This window comes from Channa argus, chromosome 20 (assembly GCF_033026475.1).
Source record: "Channa argus isolate prfri chromosome 20, Channa argus male v1.0, whole genome shotgun sequence".
NCBI lineage: Eukaryota > Metazoa > Chordata > Actinopteri > Anabantiformes > Channidae > Channa > Channa argus.
Window position 1 is genome coordinate 5650030 of NC_090216.1, and position 27868 is coordinate 5677897.

Below are 27868 nucleotides of genomic sequence, written 5' to 3' on the forward strand. Positions count from 1 at the left end.
TCCATATCTGTCTCTCCCACTTACAGATAAACTATGAGCTCCCCACAGTCAATCAGATTATGAGGTAGTGTGTATATACTGAACATGAGGGACAGACCTACCTGCACTTTCTGCTGTCATCCAACTTGAACTCCTGCTGCTCCATCGTTCCCCGGCTGCTTCCCTCCAAATGTCTTCCCCTCTATTTCTGTTTCTTCCCTCTTCACGTGGATTTCACCGCCCTCTCTCCCCTCTCAGCACCTGTAGGAGTATGTATTTAGACCAAGTCTCTGTGTGAGAGCGAGTGTTTGTGTGTGACTTATCAGTGTGTGTGTGTGTGCATGTGTGTTTGGCAGCTTTGGATGTCTGCACACTCCCCTGGAGGACTTCACAACGTGACAGCAAGCGTATGTGATCTCTCAAAATCTTTCCTCACTTTCCTCACCCTTCTCTCACTTCTCTCTTTCTCTCTTTTGTTTTTTTTTGCGAGTGTCACGGAGAAGACATTTGCAAGTGGTCATGAAGGTGAGGACAGGACATCAAGATGGGAGAGGAAAAGTGGGGGGAAAGGAGGGCGACAGACAAACGAGAGGTGCCCTTAGACGAGCAGCCGGCATAAACCCACTGCGTTCAGCCCACTGTCTGTATCCCTCCGGCTTCCCTCTGGTCAGATGAGGAGAGGAGTGAAAGAGTGGGGGGGGAAGAGTGACAAAATGCCTCTTCGGTGCAGGAGCACAAACACAGGTAGCACTTCAGCGGCAGCGACGGTGACGTTTCCCCGCCATCTCCTCCTTCCTCCCCATTTCTGTCTCCTCTGTCTCCTTTTCCCTCTCCCTGCTCGGAGGCAAAGCATACAACAAATCCATGGGAAGTTATAAAAATCTCACAGGCAGATGTAGTAGGGTCCTGTTCACGTCTGCATGTTTGGAGAAAAAGTTTTCCCTCTTTTTGGTCCGGTTTTCAGCCCCTGTGGTGATGGTACTCCGCAGCAAGGGATCCCCCCAGTGATGATGCGCCTCCTCGGGTCCTGTGTGATCAAAAAAGATGAGCGGAAGATAGGATTTGGGTTTTTTTTTTTGGCCCCTCCTCGCCCCCTTTCCCATATGTATGCTAGGTGATCCAGATGTCGGTGGATGCTGGGAGCGTCGGGAACACGGAGAGAATGATGGGACAGATGGTAGGTCTGCGGGGTCGAGCCGGCTGTGCACTAGCAGGTCCTCATCCTGTTGCACTGATTTTTTTTTCCACCAGAGTTTCTCTCTGTCCCTCACCATAGCAGAGCCGCTCTGTCACACCAGTAATCCTGCTTTCCACTTCCTCTTTAACTCCATCTTTTTTCTTTATCTCTCTCTATCTGCTCTCACTCCATCACAGGAGGGGCTGCATGTGAGTCCTGATAATAATGGTGTGAGGATTTAGCCTCCCTCCCTTCCTCTCCTCCCTCTCGCTCAACCCCTCCTCCTCTCCCAGCACACTTTTGCTCCTATTTTCTCTGTAATATTCACCTTCATCCTGTCATGTATTCTGCCTTATTTCCCCTAAATCACCTAACCACATTGCCTTGCTGTTTCATTCCCTATATCTGACTTCTTTTTTCCTTTACAATCAGCAGGTCCAGAATAAATCCAGTTAATAATACTCACCTCACCAGTTTATGAGAGGAAACATTGATAAGCCAAAATATGCCACATTTACCTAGATGGAAAACTGTAAAATTGAAAGTTGTAAACCTTAAGCAAACAGATAAATGTCACAAAGTTCTGAAATACTTATTCAATTAACATAAAAATCCATTAATGTATAACAAGCCCTGGTACTTATCCTTCAGCAACTGTTGCATAAGGTTTTTTTTTAGCTCTGGAGAAAATAATCTCTCATCGAGTCATCAAGGTTTCCTCTGCTTTGGCTCAGAAATGACATATTGTAAAAGAAAGTTTTTATCATGTGGTCATTTAGCCGACAGAATATTTTTTCTCCGGCATCTCTATGGAGACGTGGGGGAAAAAACTAAATCTTTTGCACAGATTACTAAACCTTGCTCTAGAGTTACTACATCATGCACTCAATATGTGTCATCAGTTTATTGCCACTTAAAAATGGTCTCTTCATGTCTTGCAGCTTGAACAAATTAATGCAACCTCAGCTCATTGGAAATATAATAAGCTTATAGGACAAATAATTCAGCACATCGGATTTTGTTCCATAAACAAGTCAGTGTAAAAATGTATGTGCACTAAACTGTCAATTAGCGGAGGTGTGCACATACAGTGACCTCCTTTAAAAGGAGTCTCCATCTTTACATGCCACAGAATAATTCATAACTATTACTATTACTGTTCTCTTTAAGTTCTCTGAATGGTTAGAAGGTCAAGGTGCGCTCAAACATTTTAGCTCCTTCAAAAAGAACACAGTGTGTTCAAATGGCTGGTTCTACCTCCTCCTTCCACGGAGTTTCTAATGCAGTGCTGCAGGGCTCGGTCTTAGGACCCATTCTATTCTCCATTTATATTAATAATGTGTATGAAAACCTCTAAAATGCCTTGCATCATTTTTATGCTGATGACACAGAACTTTCTGGCTGCTCTTCTTTACTCGCCATGACCTTAGAGTTTTTACAGTCTGTTTTTGATATTGTCCAGTGTCATCTGTAGACACTGAAATGGTTTTAAATGCAGACAAATCCAAAGTCATGGTATTGTCACTTTCATGTGAGTTACCAGAAATACTCCATTAATAACCACTGCCCAAGGGAAACTGATTTTTATCTCTAAGTATCTGGGCTTTTTACTTGATCAGGAGCTTTCTTTTAAAGCATGCATTGCCAACTTCGTCCGAAAATTGGGGGTAAAGCTCGGGTTTTACTTTTGGGACAAATTATGCTTCTCTGCAACCTTTTTACCTTTGCTCGATTATGGTGATGTGCTATACAGGAGTGCCTGAACCAAATGTCCTCATTCACTGAATACCGTCTATGACAGCACGTTGAGGTTTATTACGCGTTGGAGTCGCCTAACACATCACTGTGAATTGTATCCCAAAGCTTAGTTGCCTTCTTTGAGTATACGAAGGTATACTCACCCTATAATCACCATCCTTGTGTTATAAATTGTTACCATGTCCTCAACTACAGCACTTTGTAATTTAAAATTGTGTTATTCATTATGACACATGCTGCTGACCTCTTGTCCCTTGGGTTTTATCTGGTTAAATCAAGCTGAGAAACTGAGGAAGAATTTGGGTCAAAAGAGACTTTGGCAGCACTTCTCTTTCAATTTAAAGGGAATTGTTTAAAAAGTGACATATTGTAGCTTTAATAAAAGCTGCTGTCAAGCTGTATTTTGGTAAATGAATAAATCCTTATACCTTCTAACTCTGTTAAAGAGCAACATTAAATGGATACAGCTCTCTTTACTCATTTAGTAACCTGAAAGAAAATGTATTGATTTAACATTTTATAACCAAATAATCATTTAATCATGTATGGAGCGGAAATGCCAAACAATATGTGATTTCAGTATTGGTATTCATCACTATAAAAGTTGTTTGTCTGACAAAAAAAACTTTAAGATGTCTTCTTGAACAACAGCAGAAATTGTTAAGGGAGTTTAGTTTCTGCAGTGAGACCTCAATGCACTACAAAAGAAGAAAACAGACAGATCAAGAATCCAATTCACTGATGTGACAACAGATATGGTGTATAAAGAAATCCACTGCATAAAAAGATAGATATAAACAATCGGCTGCAATTTGTGCAGCCAAAATATATTTCACAATATTTTCTTTTCACTGACTATCAATAGAAATAGCCTTCAACAAGACTACACACACCACATTCACCATGGATTATCGACAAGGAAAAAACATCAGTCAGCAAAACCAAAAGGACAAAACAAATATGGCGATGAACTTGGAAGTGTTACACCCATACAAATGTGTCCCTCAGCAGCCTGTCTCATTTACAGAGTGCCCATTGTGAGAGGAACCTGAAAAGCAGGACAGAAGAAAAAAAAAAAAAATAAAAAAATCACTCCATCATAATTCTCACTCCTTTCGTTCTGCAGTAAAAAGAAAACCCATAGTTTTTAAGCCGTGTTGACTGGAATCATGTTGGCATGCATATGTTTGCCGAGAGAAGAAAGTGGTGAGTAATGCTTAGTGTCAGAGAGCGAAAAAGAGGAAACTGTCTCATTGCCTCTCCCGTTTTTCCCTCTCTTCATGGCTTACTTGTGACAGTAATTTTGCAGAGGAAAAACAAACAATTTCCCTTTTGCTTTCCTCCCTTCTTTTGCTCACTTTGTCTGACAGGCGTTTCATAGTTTTAAAGAATGCTGTCTTGTGCAGGTTACCGTCACTCCTAATAAAAGCTGTTTCCTCATTTTTCCACACCAGGCAGCTTAGTCAGGTGACAGGCCTTTTAACACAGTGCTATAAATAAAGACGAGTGTTAAAATAGAGTGTTTGAGATGTAAGATGTGTGACTGGGGCGTCTATATCTGTATGGCATGTGTGTAGTGGATGCAACGATGGCTCTGATGAATGGAAGCAGCTGGACAGTCTTCAAACCAGTTAGTGCAGCATGTTCTCCAGCAAGCAGCCCGATCAGACTCACAGATTCACTTGGATTGATTTGGTGTGTAACAAAGAAAAGCTCGCTGGCTGACAAATATGCAATTTTGTCCGTTGTCAAGGAGGATTTACCTCTGCGGTCGATATACACTTGTGTGCCTCCTCCAGTAGTGGACAATTCTGCGTTTTTGCACCAGAGGACAGTTTATTTTCAGAGTTGGTGTTTTGTTCCACTCGCTCTGTAGAAGACTGGACATGTAGTAAATAAAAGGCCTCATGGTCAGTTCAAGCAGTGGTCAGTAGTGCCGCTCTCACATGGCTCCAGTCACTGTAACATTGCAAAATGCCTTAATCAATATTTTATTTCGTAAAGGTTGGTAGGCAGACAGGCAGATGCTAGGTGTTTACACTTTTTTCCAGTTGTTATGCTAAGTGACTGCTCATGACAGATTTCATGTTTACTGTACAGTTCTGACAGTGGTGAGGAACTTCTTTCTAGATTTCTCTGACAGAACAGAAATATCCAGTTGTTCCGTGCTAACATGTCCTTAAAACTTAACCAGAAGTTTTCCTTATCTTTAAATCATTAAAAAAGCGAATGAAATAAAAAACTTTAGAAAGAATTTTGTTTGGCCTGGGAAAACTAAGAGCGAGGTTATGGAAATAGGGTCGAATTAGTTCACCATCAGCAGGAAACAGTCTCGTGTGAAAATTACACACTTTCAGATCAAATAATTCTGTCATCAGATTTGAATATCACATACAAAACACATAATCAGTGATCCTCATCCATAAACTTTAAAACAGTGGTGGTTACGTATGTAATTAATATGCAAAGGAAAAACCTTGGCAAGAATAAACTGACAACACGCTTAGCACAAGTTCCTCCAACCCAAATTAAGATGTCTTTTGGCAGTGACACACCAAGCTGACAGTTAGGCCTAGGTTAGAGCACTATTCGGACCTCTGTTAGTAGCTTCTCAGCCGACTCAGCATGTCGAATCAGCGGCAGATGTCATTGGTGTGAGAGACCACTCTGATTGAAATTAGTAAATCAGCACAGAAAAAGATGGCAAAATCAGAACAAGGCAAACAGGAAAACCTCTTTTTAGTTTTCATCTTAATCTTATCTAAACATCACAAACAAGCATATTTTCACTGCAGTCAGCCTTTTATGCCTCTAGTTCTGGTTGGTCTCATTAACTCCACTAACACGGTGTGATGGTGCGGCTTAATCAAACATTCAAGCTGGTAAAAATGCTGTTTTGGGTTTAATTCCTACACAACTTTTCTGAGAGGTTGTTTGTCTTTTGATCCCACCACCTGACCTGATTATATCTATAGCAAATCAACACTCCACCCTTTGCTCCAGTCAGTCAAGAGTCACAATTATCACAGCCACTAGAGTTCCCTGTCAGCTAAACATAATTATACTCAAGTATCTGAACAATCAATGCTGTTTTTTTTTTTTTTTTTGGTTTTTTTTCATGGAGATCTCAGCCTCTAAAGCATTCACATTCTACTCTACTGGAGCATCGACTGCGTCATTGCTCCCTGCGAGTATCTCTGCCATCTGCTTAGCATTTAATCAGCTCCACCTCCACCTCAAAATCACCCTGTGTTTCTTCAGCAGTAATATGTCTGCTATCATCACTCCCCAATCTCTCTCTGTGTAGGCCTACTTCCTGGCTTCAGGGAGTGATGAGGTCAGAGCCAAGATGCCCAATATAAGCTATACTACTGTGCTGTATTCTCATATCAATAATATTTTCTGGCTGAACGGAAGTCATCATAGAAATTGAGTTCAACCACAAGTGTGGGAGCAGCTAAAGGAGCACAGTTTTTCACAATAAAATGGGGAACTATATGAGCCCAGCAGTTTACAGGTAAACAACATCGCTGGAAAATGAAAGAGGAAAAAAGTAAAAAATGTAATAAACGAACTGGTTAAACAAGAGAATAAAAAGATGAGGAATAAATTGACCTTTGGGCTAAATACGAATATGCCTTTGCAAGATGGAAAAGTAAATAAAATAATGCCCTGAAAGCTAAAGCCTGGTCTCTCTTTGGCCTCAAAACTCAGCAGCTCTAAAAGCAGCAAGCAAACCAATAAAGACAGGTAATGATATGGATAATATAATCCATTTTTTGAGTAAATAAGCTCCATGCAGGAATAATGGCCTGATGGGTAGAGTACAGGGAGTTATAACAGCCTAGGATTAAAGATAAAACCTAAGATAACCTTTTCAAGTGCAGCTTAAAAAGGAAAATCACATATTTTAGAGATGTTCTACAGCAAAAAACTTCGGAGGTTTTATTACTGATAAACTGATAAACAATCTTTAGCCTACTCTTGTCAATTCTGACACATGCAACCCTTCAAATGTGAGAAACGACAGCCTATAGTGTGATATAAATAAAATTTCTCAAATCACTGTTTGTCAAAGAGGCACAACGCTGTGTCATCTGCATATACACATTTGGAAACAATTTTAATAGCCACATGACTCGTACATTGAGTGAAAATTCCTTCTTGCCTCACGGTTTGTTCTTTCACATAAAGAAGTGAAATGTTCTGCAGTGGCCACGTCACTCACTTGACCTGAATCCAACAGAGCATGTACAGTATTTCACCTGCTGAAGGCAAAACTGACGGAAAAATGCCAAATATCAGGCCGGGCCTGAAGACAGCTGCAGTGCACACCTGGCAGAGCATCACCAGGGGAAAAAAAAACAGCATATGGTGATGTCTGTCATTTCCAGAGAAAGATTTATAACGATGTATTAAAAGTGACAATTTTAGTTATGACTGTGTTAGTTAGTCCAGATACTTTTAAGAATTTGAAATTGGGAATCTGAATTTAAATGGTTGTAATTCCTACATTAGCTTACACAATTTATTTTAACAAAGCCTAAATCAACCTTTTAATCTCGTGTTCATTGTTTCATTTCAATTCACTTTGATGGTGTACAGAGCCAAAAAGTGTAAAACTGTTTGTATTCTCCACAAATTTCAAACCCTCATTAAATGCATCCAGTATTCCTGCACATTATTGTGAGGTTAACTGTGAATCTGTGTGAAATTCTGCATTAGTGGATCGTTTAATCCAGATCTTAAATCCGGGCAGACACTGATGTTACTGGATGACTGGGATACGATCAGACATTCACCTCTCTCTTTCTCTCTGTGTGTGTTTATGAGGACAGATGTTTAAACAGGCACTCATCACTCAATGAGTAAACAGCTCTGGAGATTGGACTAATGTTTGTGTTACTGTGGAGATGAATACTAAGAAAGGAAGAGAGTGAGAGCGAAAAGATGATGGAAGTAGACAAGAGGAGGGAGAGTAAATAAACTCCATCAGCTCATATTAGAAAGCAGCCATCACGACTGAATGCAGATTTGTGTTCAGCCCACATTTGTGGTATTTTTATCACCCAGTGCAAGTCTTTGATCACAGCCACGTGCCAGAAATGAAGGAGTCATCCTAAGGGACATTTGACCCCAAGTGTGGGTTAAAATACCAAATCCTCAGGGCTTCACAGACTGATCTCTTTGGCCGCCGGCCCACACACCTTTCCAGTCTGTCTGTCTGTCTGCATCTTCTTCCCCATTGGTCCCCCTCCTCCCCCTTTCCAAAGACACACTTTGAAAGCTAAAATAGCTTGAGAGCAGAAAGACATGAGAGGTGTCAGATCCATAAATAAACCATGTCTTTGTGCACCTTGTTTGAAACTGTCTGAAATATTAAGCAAGTTGATATTAATATTATTTCTCATGAGACAAAGATTGTATTCATGGGTGTGAATAAATGTGTGTCTATGCATGTGCATGTCTGTGCATATTTTGGTGTGTATATGTACCTGTGTGATGGTGAGAGAGGTCGACAGAGGCTGATGTCTCATGTTGCTCTTTTTCCCCCAACGCATATCTGACAGAGATTTTAGAAATTCACCTGACATGCTGACATGATAGCAGACAAGTGGCCTTGCCTCGCTCTCTTTCGAGGCAGTAGTCAAAACCGAGTCTGAAAGGGGTCGAATCCGAAGCCAAGCCAAAACCTTCATCACTTGAGCCAGCAACAATTCCCTTTCATAAAAGCTCGTTCAGGTAGACATTTTGCTCAGGGGATCATTATGTGGAACTCCAAAACTTAAAATGGAACACAAATGGGATCAATTTAAACCAAAGACAAAAGCGCTTTGAAGAGGCGTCAATCATTTGCGATCACCCAGATGCCTTTTACAGTATTTTACAGGCCTCCGTCCTAAATAATGAAAGTAGTTGCTTGCTGTTACTTTTCATGAGCATTTTCTGAATCAATTTCTTTGAAAACTCTTCAGAAATAACTTAACATGAGCGTTTCCTGGTATTTAAGCATAAAAAGGAAACAATCTTTGATTGTTTGTTAAAGATGGGATGTGTGGGGGTCTTCACAGGTCCAATTAAATCTGAGGAACTAGATTCTGACCAAATTTTAATCAACCTAATAGGAACTTGTTTTACTGCCTTTAGTCTTGAGTTTGCATTTGTGTGAAAGTCTAATACCACAGTAGATTTGAATGGATCAGAGTGTATTTAGAATAAGATATGTTCATGTCGTGTGCCATAATCACTGTGGGAAGAAATGTAGCCTATATAAACAATATGTGCCATAAAATGATTCACAGATTAAATTGTTAATAGATGATCGCTTGATCAAGGTATTTCTTTAATAACCGGTTGCACCGGTTTCAGCTCCCCTTTAATTCAACTGACTTCATTGACATAGCACCAAGTCACCACAAAGATCAACTCAAGGCACATGTCAAACCCTTACAGAATTTGAAGAAGAGAGAAAACCCAGTTCCCCTTTGATCAGAACTGATCAGGACAAAGGCGTCAGTGAAGAGGAAACATGCCTTTTCATGAAAGAAATCTGATTATATATAAACAATATAGAATCGGGGAGGGTGGTGAGCAGCAGGTGCCACCAACAGGTAGCACACAACCTCCTTTCCGATCAGGTCTCTCTTTTCTTGGATTGGGTTGGATTTTCATGTACTCAGGCTGTACGTGGTCCTCACAGGTTTGAGCTTGCTGATGGTTTTATGGCTAAGATGAATCAGCAGAGGAGTGATTAAAGTCCCTTAGGAACGAGGAAGGGAAAAAAAAGTGACGTTAAGAAGGTGTGAGGGTTAAAGGCTGAACAGTGAGAGATAAGAGTGTGGAGGTGTGAAGAGGACCCCATAAAAGGTGACCTAAATATGGCTGAAGTTTCGAGGTCATTTCTCTTCTTACCGCCACTTGTTTTCTCTCCTTGGTGAATTTTACCAGGTGGGGGGTCACTGGTAATTATCTGCTCTTGTCAAAACCTAGGTGGCTCAGCGAGACAACGGTTCACCTGTGAGTTAGATTGAGGTTCTGAGCGCTCACACGTGACACACACAATCACACACACACACACACTCACACATTCATAGAGAAGCAGACGAATGCGCGGCTTTTCATTACGCTTCTGATTTGCTCGTTCATCATGTCACAGCGAGGTTGCACACAGCGGCAGACACATGTTTACATCTGCTGTGCCTGCGAGTGTGTGGGCTTGTGTGTTTGTGCTGCATGGTTTTGTTTTCCTGTGTTTTCCAATCTGGGCAAAGACAAAGTGGCCTTAGCGTGTTTGACTCAAATGAAAAAAATGGAGAATCAAAGGAATAGTTCATCTGTGTTTTTCATTCTCATTTTTCATTTTCCCCTCAGCCAAAAAATAAGTTGTCAACATGCCAAACCATACACTTTAAGATGAATGTGAAACAGTTAATATGATTAAATTTACAAGAGAGAACCTGACATTTTTAAGTTTAGCCTTCAGTTTCCTAATCAAGATGCACGTTGCCACACATGCAGTCCAATAATTCAAGCTAATGAAATAAGAGGTGTACAACTGTTAAAGAACATTGGCCATGAAACAGAAAAATAAAAGGAAAAAAGAAAAACAGTAAATGATATATAATTGATATAGAAATAAATAAACAACATATAAAGGATATATAAATGAGAAAAGAACTCACTCAGCCCTAACACCCAGGGCTTCATTACAAGGTGCTTCTATACAAATGTATTTTAATATATGCACAGCTCAAATGAATGTTAAGTATGTTGCATAAATTCGCTTCTCCTTGTTGCACTAATGTATGATTGGACCGTGTGTGGACGTCGCTGTGTGGGTATTGTGAGATAGCGATCAGATGGTTCTATTCACAGACACTGAAAAGACACACAGACAGATCAAAGCCCTGCTCGGCCTCAGCTCAGCAACGGCGATGTCCTGGTTCTCCAAAACCCAGTCGGTGTGAGCTGTGTGATGGCAGAGATGGTGACAGAAAGTTCACATGCTTTTGTGTCTGATTGTTTTTTCCTGTTCATCAGTCTTTACTAAAAGTTTGACCTTGGTTAGGTCAATTTGCAACGGAAGGCCAGTTTAATGACACCTCCCTTAAACCATAAAGAAAGTGTAAAAACATATATTTAAAAAATCTGACGAGGGCTAAATCCAGGTTGATTCATGAAATACTTCAGATTTCAGTGATTTATTGGATGTAATGGACTTTGAGCTCAGACTGATGTGAAACTGTGTCAACAGTATACTGTTATTACTGTTCTCGTGTCACCACCTAGTGGCAAATCCCCGTCACCACCACTTATTGAAGCATTGAGGTTCACTGAAGGGAACTTTATCCATTACACAACAAATAAACATTTAAAAGACATTACCCTAACCAATAAGTGTGCTTGTTGTTAATTCAGACATTTACTGATTACACCTTTCCACCACCTGCAGCTAAATGGTTGACATAGTGTTTAGTGGATTGTCCTGAAAACCAAGGAAACAGCTTTTGGAAGGAGAATGTTGTGAATACAAAGGGCTAAATTGTTTTGTCTGCATTGTTCCGGGTGGATCGGATATATCAGAGAGAGATAACTCAAAGCATCTGGATGTCTGGATAAGTGAGAAATTTGTTTTGTAATTTGGGGCGAACTTGCCCTTTAAGTCGATGCATATCAGCATTTCGTCAAGAAAATCATTCGTTTTGTCGCGTCGTTTATTGAGGCACTTGACACAAGCTATGGAATGTACAAATCAAATTAAACAAATTTAAGGTATTTTTCACATTCTTGCATCTGTAAACATGGTAAAGAGAATACATTCTGACATTTAATGCATTCAACTGTAGCCCCTCCAACAGAGAGACAAGAGAAAATAACAACACCTCCCTCAGGTTAGGGTACAGTATATGTCAGCTACACAGTCTGTACAAAACAGCAGTGGAGTCTAATACAAAACTATTATCTGACCCCCATTACAGTAACTCTTCAGTCAGGAAGAGTGCACATCTGCCAGATGTGGTTTAGCAAAGGTGCTCTCTTTCACCTGAAATGCATCTATAGAGTCATTTCACATAAAGTGTGTAAGAGGTAAGTAAACGGAGTATGAGGCATCTAAGTCTACTGAGCAGCACAAGAACACTTCTGTACTTCGAACTCACCAGAATTTAGTAGTTATATAAACACAGTAGCAATATTTGTAGCAGGCATGTGCACAGGCAGAGTCAGAATATGTCCATCTCATTTGGTTTTATCACTTTCTCTAAATAGAGATGTATTTTTAGCCTGTTTTCTTGAGAGTACTTTGCAATCACAGAGATAATCCAGTTTAAGTATGATTTCTTCTCATACGTATTTCGATCGCTTTTGTCGCCTTCCGAAAAACGTCTGTGTACAAACCTGCTCTGTAGAAACATCCGAGGCCAAAAGAAGCAACATATCTCAGTTGTGCGAAGGTGGATAAGGCTGCTGTCGAGCTACTGTTCTTAGAAAAAAGATAAGCAATGAGGTTTGAATGTGAACGCCACAGCTTTCTGACATTCGTACACCCTGTTGGCCCCTGGCAAAGCTGGGCCTAAATAAAACTCCAGACTAAACAGCTGGCTCAGCTGGTGCTCACATCAGTAAGGGTTGGTGATCATAAGGCTGCAGTTAAAGGAAAACTCTGTGTTTTGAATATCAAACATTCCCTGTCTGTGAGTGTATGCAGCAAAAATATGCCAACATATGGATCAATGTTTGGTGTTTGGAGCCAGGAGAGGAGATCATAGGAGATTTACATACATACAAATACACCATATACTGAAAGCTTTTTCCTATAAAAGGTTTGTCTTATGTCTGTTGTGTGTTGCTTACCATGATTACCATGATTACCATGATGTGTTGCTTACCATGATGCCGTGTGTTTTGCTTTATAGCTACCTAAAATTTGTAATTATATCTGGCTAACACAGGCACATTTACAGCAATGTTGATTATTGTACAATATGCCTAAAATAATAAATAATGATAATATGATGATGGCTGTATTTAGCCTTATGTTGGAGCATGGAAACCGGAGAAGTAGATTTTGCTGCAGCATGACACTTGATACAACAGGCAGTGGGTGTTTGATCCTCAAATCACAGTAAATGAATGCACAGCCAACTCTTCAGTGTCCAGATACAGTCCAGATTGACTGGACTGTGTCATCTCTGTGTTGATTAGTATTCATGTTGTCGTTTGTGGCCTGGTCCTGAGGATATGACCACGTGTACACAGGGATGACAACACCGAGAATTTACTCCTTCATGTTCTGTATGAGATAATCTATCTCTACACCAACATGGGAAAAACCTGCTCCCAGCCTATTTATACTGACACAATCCATTTGTGCCGCACAGTGTTTGTGTATCTGTGCAAATTCAGCCTATTAGTCTGTCCCGTTCTGTGGAGTGAGACTCTCCCAGGGGCAGATGATCTCTTTGGCTCCCACTCCTCCGCGAGAGGCAGCTCTGTTCTCCTCCTCCTCGTCCTCAGACTCTATGGGGTAGATCCGGCACTCTGGAGGAATATCCACTTTAATCTGGAAAAAACTGTGGAAGGTTGCAGAAACGATTCATAAGTCACATGTCTGTTACCATATTCTGTTACAGTGCAAATCATGAGGACCCTGATACACTTCTGGTGTTAGCTCTTCGAAAAATATTGCATCTCAAAGGTAAAAAAAATTATATTTCGGTACTTTTTGAACACAGTTTTATAACACAGTTTTATAACTTCAAATATTAGTTATGGCTGACATGCCCAAACAGTTTCATATATACATTCAGCACACAAAGCACACAAACGTCAGCTTAGTGTGTATTTGTCTTTTTCCAGAAAGCAGCTGCCTGCTGCATCTGGAAATGATGCTGTGCCCAGTGAAAGTGAAACGACATAGTAATATTGAGCACTGTAAAACAGTGGGTGATGATTCTCAAACTCACACGTTTTCTATTATAAACATGTTGAACATGTTAGTCTGACCTCTTTAACCCACAGCCACCATCAGACACGTACCTGGTGCTCTGTCAAGCCTTTGCTACAGTCTATTTAACCTTTCTTCCACATTTTAAGGGAAAATTACTCTTGGTTGCCCTGTTTGTGTGTTATCCTTTTCCTGCTGCATTTTCATTAAATTACACTATTTAAAACAAAATGATAAAGAGTTGTTGCGTATCATGCCTGAAAACCTGCATTAGAATTGAACCTAGTGACGTGCCTTGAGACGTGAGAACCTCATACAGAACTGATTTTTTATAGGTGGGACTGACTTGTTTGGCTCACACTCACTTGCCAATCCGTCTGGGTGGAGCCTGGCTGGGTTGATCTGGGCTGATAGGCTGAATGCGACTACTCGTACCAGCAGCTGAGTGGCATTTAGGTGACAGGCTGGCAAACACGGCAGACGGGGTGCAGCCTCGCTTCAGTAGGCGACGAAGTGAAAGAGCCATGCGAGACCTAGACACATTTCCAGCCGCAGGTGCTCGAGCCTCGGCGTTCCCCACGCCTTCTGCTTCGCTGGCTTCCATGCGTCGCTCAGAGGCAGAGGTGCTATCTAACGCCACGCTGATGGGGGAAGGACAGACCGGGGTGTGGGCCAGGAAGGGGAGAGAGGGCGAGGCATTCGCTGTGGGGGAGTCCATGATGCCAGAGTAGACAGCAAGGTGAGGGACGGGAGTGGTGAAGCGGCACAGCTGTGAGGTCAAAGGGCAGGAGACACAAGTCAGAGACCATCAAGAAAGTGTCACTCTCCAGTAACATGTGAGTGCATTTTGGAAAGTTTTCAGTATTGATCATGCACACACACAAACACACACACACACACACACACACACACACAGTAACTATTTTGTTACAGTTTTGTATTTTGTACTATAAATCCCTCCTGTCTACGGGGGTTTGTATAGTTTTTTTTTGGTTAATAAATTTGTTTTGTTTGTGAGATTTTACATTACTTAAGAATAGTTTGTAATCTAAAGATAAAACTATATAAAAAAGAAAGAAAAAATGTAACTAATATTTTAATTATTGAGCTGTCATTGGTCTAACATATCAGGAAATAGTGAAAGTATCCCAATCTCCCAAAAAACCATGATCACCGTGATCAATTAATCACTATACAGTCATAAAAAATGAAAACAAATCACACCACTTTTCATGAGGAAGACAGAATGAATAAAAAAAACAAAGGAAGAAAAAAGGAAAAACCACGCAAATAGTTTGTAGGAAAATCTGAAAAGATGTGCAGTCGATGTCCACATTACAAGAAAAGACTGAATGACTAGAATCTAAAACATGACGGTGTTTTGGGGGGTGTTTTATTAGTTTATGACTGATGACAAAGAAAAACACACATTACAGTACAAAACACTCCATAAGTGACGATGGCAGGTACAACACATGTATTTTGAGAAACAAATGACATACAACAGTTACAACAGCTGGACACAAGTACAACACAGTGTAACAGATTACCCAGTGCAGCACAGCATGGCTTTTTAGCTTGTGCCTCTATTCATTTTTTTCCAACCTGAGCATGATTATTGTGTGTTTACAGGTTCACCAAAATCACAAAGCGGAAGCTTTTAGGCTGAACTTAGGCAGAACTGAGGAAGCAATAGTAAAGTTTTGCATTGGCAAACTACAAGCCAGCTAAGATGTGTTTTAAAGCTCAAAAAGAGCTAAAGTGCTCTGCAGTGAGTTTATAAATCTCTGTGGGTTCATCACTATAATCAGCCACTTTCACATAAAATATTTGATCTGTTATTAAAATACTGAATGTAGCTGCTTTAAACTTAAACTATAAAGAGATTGAATGTTTTAACGAATAAATTACTTCTATTTAAATAATTTCACTAAATAATTAATCAAATCTGAACAGACCCAATCCTCCATCACTAAACATCACATATTTGCGTTCATCTTAGTGAACCACCTCCTTGCCCTGCTTGCTGAGTTTGCTCATGACCTGTGTGATGTCAACGGGGGCGCTGGCAGCCATCTTGGCCCTCTGCTCCAGCTCCTGCTGCCGAAGGATGATGGGGCTGATGCTGGGCCGCCGGTTCTTGGCGTTCTGCTCCAACTGGGCGTCACTAAAAAACCAGAAGGATATATGCGAGAGAGAGAAGAAGGATGAAAACAAAATTAAAGAATGATGAGAGGGAGAAGGGGAGATTTAGGTTTTGAGGAGTGATGGATGTGGTAGTTGCAGAAAGCTGAAGGGACACTAATAGTCATGAGAGAGGATTGAATAGCCACAGAAAACACATCAAATCTATTTTTCATGAATCTTTATCAGACTGGCTGAAATAAGAAAAACATGAATTAGAGTCTTACGTGAACTTGTGCCTCTCGGGACAAATGGCCTTTTTCAACGTTTCCTTAAAAACCGGAGATTTAAGGTAACGGCCGTACGAGTCCTGCAAAACATACATAAGCTCATCATTATGACCCAGTGTTGTGGGAGTTAGATCACCCATTTTATCTGTTGGTTAAAGCCATGGGCACATGTGTTTACCGACCTTCTTCATGAGCATGTAAATATGAGTTTGGGCTGCGTCCAGGACGTATCTGTGTGGGTGTTTCAAGCCGTTCACTGTGATTTCCATCGTCTTTCCATCAATGTTGATCCATCGTGGTGCACCACGTGCTAGAAATGTCCTAGATTCAGTGGGAGAAACAGATATGAAATGTACATTTACTCAAGAACAAATTTGAGTTACCTGTACTTTAATAGACTATACTGTGTAATAAACTCCCAGGGGGGCATTTTTCTACAAGTACTTAATAATTTGGGTATATTTCCTTGATTTGATTTCCTCCCTTCCCACAGCTGCTAAAAACATGTAACATTCGGTAACAGTTTTATAATTATTTAGTCAAAAAAGTTTTTTGTTTTTTTTAATGTGTCCACCTCCTACAGAATTAGCTATGTTTTAAAATTGGGGGCTCCAACCAACAATTGTTTTTATTCTCAAATAATCTGCAGTTAATATTTAAAATGTAGGTTATTATTCAGCAACAACCTCAAGTGTGTTGCTTTCATATACCTAACAATCTACAACATCAAAGGTTTTTTCTTTTATACTCTTCTGAAATTATATAACTAGAAAAATTCCCCAAAATGAATAATGAATAATAAAAGTAGCTGCTGATTATGTCTCTGTTCATGCTTATCGGTGAGCTGCTCTGAACATGAATGGGAGATGACTGACATATTCTTTAGTATGACATTACTTGTAGATCTGCTCCGCTTTCTCTCTCATCGTTGCGGCAGTGCCCCACTTCAGATCCTCACAACCCTCCCAGAAGGCCAAGTTCTCACCTAAAACAGTTCAGAATCAATAAGGAAATAACAGAAACCACAGTTACCATGTGTGAGTCCATTCTAATGGCTGGAAAGAAACATTTTGTAACCAAAATTAAAACTATCTTGCAACACTTCTGTGATGAGTATTGGTCCACTTATTTGTTTCTTCCTGGTCTAAATAATCATCCTACCGCTGAATTCTTTCTTCAGGAACAGCCTGAAATCATCTCGGCCTCGAGGGTCCGAGAGCAGCTCTCCAAAGCTGAACGTCCACCTCTCCACACGCATTTTTGTTGGAATTTCCACACTGTTATGCACAAAAAATAACAGCAGAGGAGGAAACTCATCACAACAAATAAATCATGAATTGAAATGATACACAAACATTCAGTTAAATCTCAATAATAGTGAATACAACATACATTACATTATGCATCATCATCATGTAACTCACTTGGGCAGGTTCAAAGTCCAGTATGTGACATCATCCGTCAGCCAGGGGTTGCTGGGAAGACACTTGGACAGGAAAGGGTCGTGGCTGGTGTATGTGGCACAATATTTCACCAATCTGCAAGAACAAGGGAGAAAGAAATGGGCTCTTAACTTTATCAAAAAGAACATCCTGAATAGGTAAATCTAAAAAACTAAAGGAAGCATGAAATGTAATCACTTGAAACCATAAGGGGATTTCCAAAAATAAAGTCACATTCAGTTTCACTTCACTCGTAAGTGAAATATGGTTAAAGTGTATGAATTTTTTTTAAATGTAATGTTTTTTTTATTTGTCTGTTAATTAACAGCATATCTTAATATAAAGCTTAAAATAAGCTTTTCTTTTTAAATGTCAAAGAAAGTTAAGAATGTTGCTTCTTTCTCATAAGTTAAGACATTTACATTATAGTGCAGCCTTGGTAAAAATGACACGTTTCCTAATGTACTTGTATTCTGCAAATTGACAATCACATGCTTGCAGGCTGAAAACAGATCAATGTCCATCTGCAAGACAGTCAGTGAAGATATATTGACGATACTGTGTGTTTGCCATTTTGAGAAACGCAATCTGTGATGCAGCGAGTCCAAACCAAACGGATTGACACAGATACAAGAGACTGGAAATATGACTGGCTATCTTACGCTCCAATGGACACAGATGACTTCACTCTGGGTCTCATGATGGACTGCTGGGTAAAGATCATCTGCAGGAGGTAAAAGAGAGATGGCAGCTATGACAATGTCAGGAAAATCCATTTGTCAATGGATGGACAATAACGGTTAAATTACTGTAGCTGTTTAGATGAAATGGTGAGAGAGAAGAAGTGGAGTGCACTTACAATTCTCTCATAAAAGGCAGGTGTTTTTGCCTGGGAATGAAAAAATATGAAATGTCAAAATAAATATTATGAGTCACACGACAAATTAAAATTTAGGGCTTGGTAAATTTGTAACTATACACTAACCCAAAATAAATCATCAGTAGCAAAGCAGTTTTACATTATATAAACACAGCTCAGCACACTTCCAAAATATATGTCACCTACACTTTGAACTGTCCCAGAACATTTCCAACACAGAACACCAAAGCTGCACATAGATCACATAATCTTTACTTATTCAGACCTCTGTCTCTTTTGCAGGACTTTTCTGATCACATTCACACTTTGCATGTGGCCACCGAGCAACAGCTGGGATTAAGGGGCGTTGTTTAAAAGCCAAGCTCTACTTTTTTGCTCGTCCCAATCCATGTCTTCTAGACCCTCTCGTCCCTCAGCTTCTAATCCGTGGCTTATCGACTGGATCCATGAGCAACGCATCACACAGGAAGTGGCGCAAATCCAAGACTCCATCTGCTCTTGCTGAGTATCAGGATCTGCTTGGATCTTTTTCTCACAGTGTCACCATGGCAAAGACTGATTACTACCAGGAAAAGCTCCGCAACACCTCGGACACCAGAAAGGCTCTTCGAGCTGCAAAAGCCGCAGGTCAGTCATCTGTCTTAATGCTACTCAACCTATCTGCAGCCTTTGACACTGTGATACTCTTGTCCCCACTCTATGACTTTGGCATATCTGGATCAGCTCTAGCCTGGCTACGGTCTTACCTATCGGGACGAACCTTCAAGGCATCCTGGCGGGGGAATGTTTCTCACGCTCATAGACTCTCTACCGGTCTGCCGCAGGGTTCAGTTCTTGGTCCTCTTCTTTTTCCGTCTATACTGCATCCCTGGGTTCTATCATTAACTCACATGGTCTTTCCTATCACTGCTATGCTGATGACACACAGCTCTTCCTGTCCTTTCGTCCGGACGACTCCACTGTCTCATCACGCATCTCTGCCTGCCTCTCAGACATCTCTGCATGGATGAGAGAGAGACATCTTCAGCACAATCTCTCCAAGACCGAAGTCCTTGTCTTCCCAGCCAGACCTTCAACGCAACACAACATCGGCATCAACATTGGATCATCAACATTGATCCAAAATCATCTGCAATGGTAGCAATGGAGGCAGCACGCCTCATTTTTAATCGGCCAAAAAGGATTCATGTCGCACCACTCTTCAGATCTCTACACTGGCTTCATGTAGCTGCTCGCATCAGAGCCAAGGCTCTGTCTCTGATCACCTCAACAGCTCCTGCTTACCTCAACTCCCTCATTCAGGTCTACAATCCGTCCCGTCCGCTGCGGTCTGCCAACGAACGACGTCTACTGGCCCCAGCACCGCACAGAAGACACCAAGCAAAACTCTTCAGCGCAATGATCCCACAATGGTGGAACGAGCTACCAAACTCTGCACGCTCAGCAAACTCACTCCCAATATTGAAAAAACTGCTGAAAACAGAACTCTTCTGCACCTTCCTATGCACTTAAATCTATTAAAAAAATCCTTTCTGCTCTCTTGCACTTGCATCTCGTGAAATGTAAACACTTTTCTGATAGGACTTCGCTCTGAGGTTTTCTCCTTGACTTAGATTTTTGCTTGCCTTGTACCTCACTTGTAAGTCGCTTTGGATAAAAGTCTCTGCTGAATGACTAAAAGTGTTCTGGGTATTAGATAGAAATAGGTGCATAAATCAGTATCAAGTTCTATTGAAGGAAATTCATGTGGGGTGTCGGCCTCCAGCACCTATTCAGTCTATATTCATACAAGTAATCTTAGTCATTTCAGTTGCTGTATAATTTAGTCCAGGGATGTTTTGAAAAACATCTAAGCTAAATTTGGCATCTGCTCTCATGCCTCCGATTCTTGCATGCTGCAGGAGCATGAAGCCTATAATCAGATGTCTATCAGAGGCCTGTTGAACTTACTTCTTTCCACCTGCGCACCTGAAATTTAAGATTATACAACTTTTTTTCACATACGCTGCATTAGAACCTACTCCCTAAGACCTATAAACAGACTTTGACACCGTGTTAGATTGAAAGTAGTTGTGACAGACAGGTTAGAGTCTGGAGATAAGGATTGCATTATGTCGAGCACAAACGTAGGGCTGTTTGTGTATAGGTGCTTGTAACCAGTTTAAAAGTCTGCATTCAAAAAGAAAGCCGTGGGATATGCCTGCAGAAGAGAGGAGAGTAGAGCAGAGAAGAAAGAAGAACGGAGGAGAAATGTTAGTATAATTTCTGAAACAACAGACAGGAAAAGGAAGAGGAAGATAAGAAGTCTTTATGAGTCTTACTGATTACAAACTGACTGACTGGAATTATGTTCAAAGACTCACCTGTTACCTCATCTGCATTTGGATCTATTCGTCGATCCAGTCCATAGTTCATGGCACTCACAGTCCCTGGCTACACACACACACACACACACACACACACACACACACACACACACACACACAACAGCAAAAATAAACAATGTGTGTTTACTACTTCAGTGTTGGGTTTAGCATTTGGATGGTGATGTTAGACAATACAATAGGACATGAAGGGGTAGGTAGAGTGTTCGCCCAATGCCAACAGGGTCGGCGGTTTGAGACCCGACTTCCCCTGGACTTATGCTAAAATGTCCCAGGACAAGACACTGAACCGCTGTCTAAGCTGTCAAAAAATAAATAAATCAAAGATGATGAGTCAATGTTGGTTTTAAGGTCTCAAAGTGGTTGTGGACACTATGTTTCATATCGTTTGCCACAATATGACCTGAATAAATTTGTGTCTGGGCCTTAAGATACGGCTCTTATCCTTTCAGTAGATGTGTGGAGATATTCCCATACACATTTGGACTGAATCAGATTGCCACAGTCACTTGACACAGATTGAACCTGGCTCATCAGGGAACCCTGGAGGTCTTGGTCCCAGTTGCTCTTTTTGCCTGGTGAATAATTCTGCCTCATGACACAGGATGAATCTCACGATGCCACAAGCACGACGTGCAAACCACTGCGTCCTATTCTCCTACGCACTGTGAAATATTCATCACTCGTGCCCTTTTTCTCTGACTGGACATATAACCGTAATGAGGCATCATGGGTAGAGATAATGAGATATCCTAGGAAGTATAGAGGTGGAGTGTAATTTATTTTAATATTTCTCTGTCTGCTGGCAGTCCACTGTTATCTACACAAAGCTACATCCTGTGTGTGCAGCACAAGCCTGATAACTATCTCTGGGTGTGTTTTGTGTGCGTGCGTATGTGTGTATGCTCTTACTGGAGGTCTGTGAACCACCCAGTAGGCTCTTTCCTGGCAGTCAAACACAACACGGTCTGGTTTCTTCCTCTCTTTGGCAGCCCTACAATCACATTCAAATGCACAGAATCGTAACACCTTCTTTAGCTCAAGATCAAGTGATGGCTTTCGGTTTCTCTCAAACCTACCTGTATTGTTCTTTAGCTTGCATAACTATAAAATCCCATTTATGATTCATCCACTTGTGAAGATGGTTATACTGCTCCTAAAGACATAAAATAACAATCCAGTAAATTCCAAAAAAGCCGTATTTCTCCTGGGTGTCTGGATTTTGTTCTCACCTGCTCGTACAGCTCCAGGATTCCTTTCTTACGTATGTTTCTTTTCGCGAGGTAAATTGCTTAAACATTGAAACAGAAAAGAGTCAGAAAAGATGACTGTTGATAAAAGGAGGCAACATAAAATGTTGTGATTCTTACCATAATCTGTATCCTCAACAGGCCACTGCTGTGTGGGCCAGAAGTACGGTGTCTAGAAAGGACAAAAGACAGAAATGATGCCTGGTAAAGAAAAGTTGAACTTGTTTGTTACAGGCTGAACAGTTTTTGTTAATTTAATAATAATAGTTTTGGAAACCAAAAGCAGACCAGTTTGGTGTTTTTATTTTAGATACGGAAATGAACCATGACAAACACCAATCAGATCAAAAATCCAGCACCGCTTGCTTTTTTCTTTTTTTCTGTTAGTAAACCCTTTACAGTTCTTCATTACCTCAGTTCCTTAGTGACGCTTCACTTCATTTGCCATTTTTGAACAGCGTGGGACTCCTTTGTTAAATGAACATGTATCAACTGATTAGACAATATTTCTGATATGCAATTACACTTTTAGTCATTGATATAGATGATGGCATTGTAGATGATGGCAGCGCTTAGTTGTATAAGACAGGCAATTATATTATATTTTTTTCTCTTGCAATTACAGTGTTTACCTTCTCCTTTCAGTGCACAGGCCTTGACCACTGTCTATCTTGTCATCTAACAGAATTAGCTTCCCATTTGAATTAGCACTGTTTGTATTTAAAAAAAAATGATTACTGACTTCCCTCTTCCTCTGTACTACCCTCTCATTTAACACTAAATCACCAGGTCTGTACTTCTGAACTAAAGTTTGCATTTTTGAACCAGTGTGTGTGTGTGTGTGTGTGTGTGTGTTTGTGCATGTTTGTGTGTATCTTTAAATATTTACTCTCTGTTCTTGACATTTTTTATTGCAATTTGGAATGTCTGCTGTGTTTGTGCAACCTTAAAATGACAATAAAATGTTCTTATCCTACAGTTGGTTGAAAATGTTTTGCATCCCCTTATTTTGAAATGGCAAAGAGTAAAGCGAAGATTCTATTAATGAACATAATATTTTTCATTTGCATAACATGCAAAATAATGTAAATTATAATGTGTGTATATATATATATATATATATATATATATATATATATATATATATATATATAGTGTATATATAATATATTAGTTTGCATCTCCCTTGATAAATAATTGGAAATTTATTTTAAATAACTTCAAATGACTGGACTATTTGTATTGGCTAAGTGTAATATTAAATTATAATATAATATTATATATATGAAAATTATTCATTATATATATATTATATATATATATATATATTATAACGGTGAATATAATATTCACCGTTCTTCTGTCCGGTCACTAACTGACTAGCTTCCTAACTATTAGGTCCCATCAATATGCTGTACTTTCTATACAGAACATACTGTATTTAAGTCTATGAACAGTAAAATGCTGATCATTGTGCATTTTCAGAAACATCTCTTGTCTTTCAATTTCTTCTGATAAAAACAGCCATTATATTAAAACTTCAGTCCTTGCACCTAGGGAAACTTTCAATGCAAATATCCTATATTGAAATAATGGCACACAAAACGTTCTATTATTAATTTTACCAAAAAAGTTTAAAACACAATTTAACAGTCGGTGAGTTTTAGTAAACATCCACCAGATATTGGGAAAGATTTGAAGTTGCAATAAACTGCAGAATTTCTTTTGGTATTTACTTTACAGGGGCCCTGTTGCAAAACAGGAAAGGTTTGTTTGATTATTTCTTCTTCTGTTTGTAGCACCTTTAAGTCGCTAGCAAAAATAGCATCTAACTCCTGTTCAAATTGCTAAGTCCTAGCAAGAAAACCTTTTTTTGGAATATGGTTTGAGAACGTGGGTATGCACTTAAAATGTATTTTTACCTGAAAGCGATAGAGGGATGCATCTGGTTTGATCACTAAGCGTTTGTGGTCTTGTAGAGGGTAGATGTATCCTAACGACACAAGCATTGAGCCAAAGTTCCTCGCTTCTAAAGAAACAGAAACAAAGGCAAACAGAAAGTAAATAGTTGCTTTGGCGTTTGTGCTAATCACAACAACGGACACGTCATGGTCAACCGTAAGAATTTGAAAGGACATACAATGATAACATCATGAAAACATTATTTTTGACTGACATACACTTATGTCATGTAGATACAGGCTGCTGTCGGCCTCATCTCTCACCTTGTGTGTCTACTTGAAATCTGTCTGCTAACCATGCAATTATGTCTTCACCTGAGGAGAAAAGATGCAAGGTGAAATGTGTGAAATAGTTCTGACAGTGGACAGCAAGAAATAGGGGTTGAATATGTGTTAATAGGTAGTTGGTTGTGCCTGTAAATGCAAGACCCCTGTCTGAAACAACGCTACAGACTGTGTTGAAAGGATGTGAGGCTCTAGTTATTGAGACAGGTGGAAGGAGAGAGGAGGGAGGAAGAGGAGGAGGAACCAGACAGGAGGTCTGTGGAGGAAGAAAAAGTGAAGAGGAGAGAAGATTAGAAGTGAAAGGAAAGAAGAAGAGGGGGAAGGAAAGGAAACAACAAGAGGGAACAAGAGAAAAAAAGGAAGGAAATAAAAAAAGAGAGAAGTGGACAGGAAAGGAAACCAATCAAAAGAAACTGAGAGGAAAAGGAAAGCGAAGACATCTAATGGCAGTAAAAGAGGCTATAAAACGGAAGCACAAGAGTAAAGGAAGGGAAACAACAGAGGGGAGAGAAATGGAGTGAAGATTCAGTCAAACAAAAGAGAAAAATTAGAGAGAGGGACCAAAGAGGAAAGTAAAGATACCGAGAGAAGAAAGAAAAAGGGGGAAATGTTGAAGGGATGGAAATTAAAATATTTAAGGAGGGAAATGGAAGAGAATGAGCAATGATAATATAGGAAGAAAACATGAAACAAAAAAACATTAAATATTATAGAAAGAAAAGAACAGAAAAAAGAAAAGAAGAGGAAGCAGATTGGAAGAGTGTTTCATCGACTCAGCTGCCAGGCTACGTAGAAGTCTAGGTTTCCTCTCTTTTCCTTTTTGTCCTCCTCCACCACCACTGCCGCCGCCTCCTCACTGTCTCTACTGTTTTTTCTCTGGTTTGTGAGTCTGCTTCTTGCTCTTTTCCTCTCTCGTCCGCTCAGCTCCTGTTCACGTTACTTTTTCCCTCTATCTGACACCAAGACCACGGGGGTTGTCATGGAGATGAAATCTGTAGCTCTCGAGTTTGAGCCCAGAGCTCTGGTATCTTCCAGTGAGACTATGCACCCACAATCACTCAACCAGCTGCTGAATAACATCAAGTGTGTAATGTTGTATTTGTGTCAGTGTGTGTGTGTGTGTGTGTGTGTGTGTGTGTGTGTGTGTGTCCCTGTTACCAGTAATAGCATGTGGTATCGTTGTGATGACCAGTCTCTGAAGCTGTGACTTAACTCCTGTTTTTGGGTCCTGCATCTCCAGCAGCACCTTCTCTGCCTGCACACAAATATTATAGGGGGGGGACAAAAATGTTACCATGGCGACTGATTGCAGTGGAAAAGGGGGGCCGAGGTCACCATGCCAACATGTTTATTAAAGGCAAATCAGGGCAGTCGAACTGTAAATTGTGAGATCGATTTTTGTGAGGGGATCTAGTGTTTATGGGACACGATAGTCATCATCATCATCATCATCAGCAGCAGCAGCAGCAGCAGCAGCAGCAGCAGCAGCAGCAGCATGCACTACAGCACTACTAACTGTTAACCTATTTGCTGTTTGATGGGAGATTAGAGGATATTGCATCCGGTTGTCTCTCATTGATGTAAACACTCTGAGGCAAATTGTCCCTCTGGGATGTTAAGATTCACTCTCAAATCCAGCAATTATTGCTTCTGGACAAATGTTGGCGGATTTAGTGACTGTGGCATGGCTTTTTCTCTAGTAATGTATTAGATTTCAGAACCATAACACTGCATTTAAACATGGGAAGAGGTGAAATGAGATGCCCTGATCTCAGGGCTTTTGTTTGTGAGTCACTGCTGTCTAAACAGTTTTATATTCTTGTCCCACAGATCCCAGTTCAGACTGGGTGTGCACTGCAAAGCTAAGGAATCATGCAATGCGTTATTTTAGTTTTTTGTGAAACTGTGAGACAAAGAGTTAGTGCATATGGTTGACTCCCAGAGCTGTTTGAAGTGGCTTTGTGCTTTGAAGTCACTGTAGAGAGGCTATAAGCCGCAGTCTGAGTCGGACCAAAGCGAGCTTTCATGGCCGAAAACAAGAAGTTCTTCTGAGAGCATATCCCTTGTGAGTGGGACAACATATGCGCTGAGATCAATCTGAGATGAATGGACTATGATGATATCTTGCTAGGGAACAAGCTTTTGTCTTATTTATTTCCTGCAAGATTTTTTTTTTTCATACCAAAAGTTATAGCGCATTGGGACAAATATCCACCTCCTGAGGCGAATAAATTGAAAATGTGAGATGATGAATCATGCACCGCTCTGGCCACAGGACCGGGCTGTTGTTTTCCTATACACAGTACCTGGATTAACTTGGTGTAAATGGAAGTGCTGATGCTGATCCAGGCTTAACGCTTATTAAACTGAACGACCTTATCGCAGTGAAAAGGTTGTATCAAAACACAGTGTAATATTTAGTGTGACAGACGGATAAGAGTGCACACAGTAACTGAGATGACATATAATTTGCAGTGTTCTATCACATTCTGTTCTTTAGTATCTCTGAATACTTGGTTATTATGAAATATTATTTGTCCACTACTTCCAATAAACCAGGCAAGGAAAATTCAGATTTTATTGGACCTTTAATATCACATATGTTTGCAATCTGTTGTTGCATGTTTGTTGCATTTGTTCCAAACAATTAGTAGTGCAGATGGAGCCGGTGATTTTGTTGTTTTCTAAAACTGTCTAACCTGAATATAAATATACAGTAAAAAGCTTCAGCAGACTCGCTCTGAGAGCTGTAGAGAATACAGATTGTTTAAATCTCAATGCAGTTTATAAGAGCAAATGCAAATACCAGGGTCTATGAGGTTACAGCAGACCACTACAGCCCAAGCACTGCTTCAGAGGATGGGTCCATCTCTAAGTGAACGAGTGATCTATCTATAGGTGCGTGTGCAAGTAGACTATAGTCTTTAAACGTGAAAAGGGGTGTGATCATCTCTGATGTAAAACAATATATATGTATACATGTATAATAATACCCTACCTTCTTGAGACAAGCCATCCGCGGTCGATATCTCTGTCCATAGTCCAGGAGAGTGTTTCTAATTGTCATGATGTCTAATGCTTTTCACTCTCTGTCACAAACACAGACACTCTCGCCTATGAGCCCCGTGTCGTGTGGGGACTCTAAAGGGAAGTGCAATGATCGATACTGGCGCTGCCTTTATGTGCGCAAACAGAGCTCTCACTTCGGGAGGCTGGAATTGGTAAATACGCTTTATGTTATAGGTTAGACTGTGTTTTTTTACATTGGAGTGGACGATATAAATAAAATTGTTCTATGACACTGCTTTTTCAAAAAAGCCGACCAGGGAAAGTTAAAATATCAAACAGTGACATAGAATTGTATATAAATAAAATAAAAATAATTTTACTATA

General features: G+C 40.2%; 2 protein-coding genes across 5 annotated transcripts in view; both read right to left on the minus strand.

Annotated features, from left to right (window-relative positions):
• LOC137106058 (glutamate receptor ionotropic, NMDA 2C-like) overlaps positions 1-1380 on the minus strand; it is a 45632-nt gene extending 44252 nt beyond the window's left edge. For all 3 annotated transcript variants that reach the window (XM_067489068.1, XM_067489066.1, XM_067489067.1), the window contains exon 1: positions 102-1380. The gene's annotated coding sequence lies outside the window, so the exon portion shown is untranslated. The remainder of the gene's footprint in view (positions 1-101) is intronic.
• A 10228-nt stretch (positions 1381-11608) lies between these two features.
• Positions 11609-27675, minus strand: rgs9b (regulator of G protein signaling 9b). 2 transcript variants are annotated; one of them, XM_067487600.1, is made up of 19 exons: positions 27474-27675; positions 25634-25730; positions 24455-24505; positions 24152-24258; positions 22350-22401; positions 22212-22270; positions 22059-22135; positions 21892-21973; positions 20966-21028; positions 18575-18604; positions 18378-18439; positions 17698-17811; positions 17435-17550; positions 17171-17258; positions 16456-16594; positions 16271-16353; positions 15870-16026; positions 14225-14628; positions 11609-13485 (listed from the first exon to the last, which is right to left on the minus strand). In XM_067487600.1, exons 1-19 carry the CDS (start codon positions 27540-27542, stop codon positions 13323-13325), a joined length of 2013 nt encoding a protein of 670 aa, XP_067343701.1. In that variant the 5' UTR covers positions 27543-27675; the 3' UTR covers positions 11609-13322. The 2 variants fall into 2 exon arrangements, with proteins under 2 accessions (XP_067343701.1, XP_067343702.1); XM_067487601.1 differs by having other exon boundaries at positions 15903-16026; positions 27474-27668.
• Positions 27676-27868: the final 193 nt, after the last annotated feature.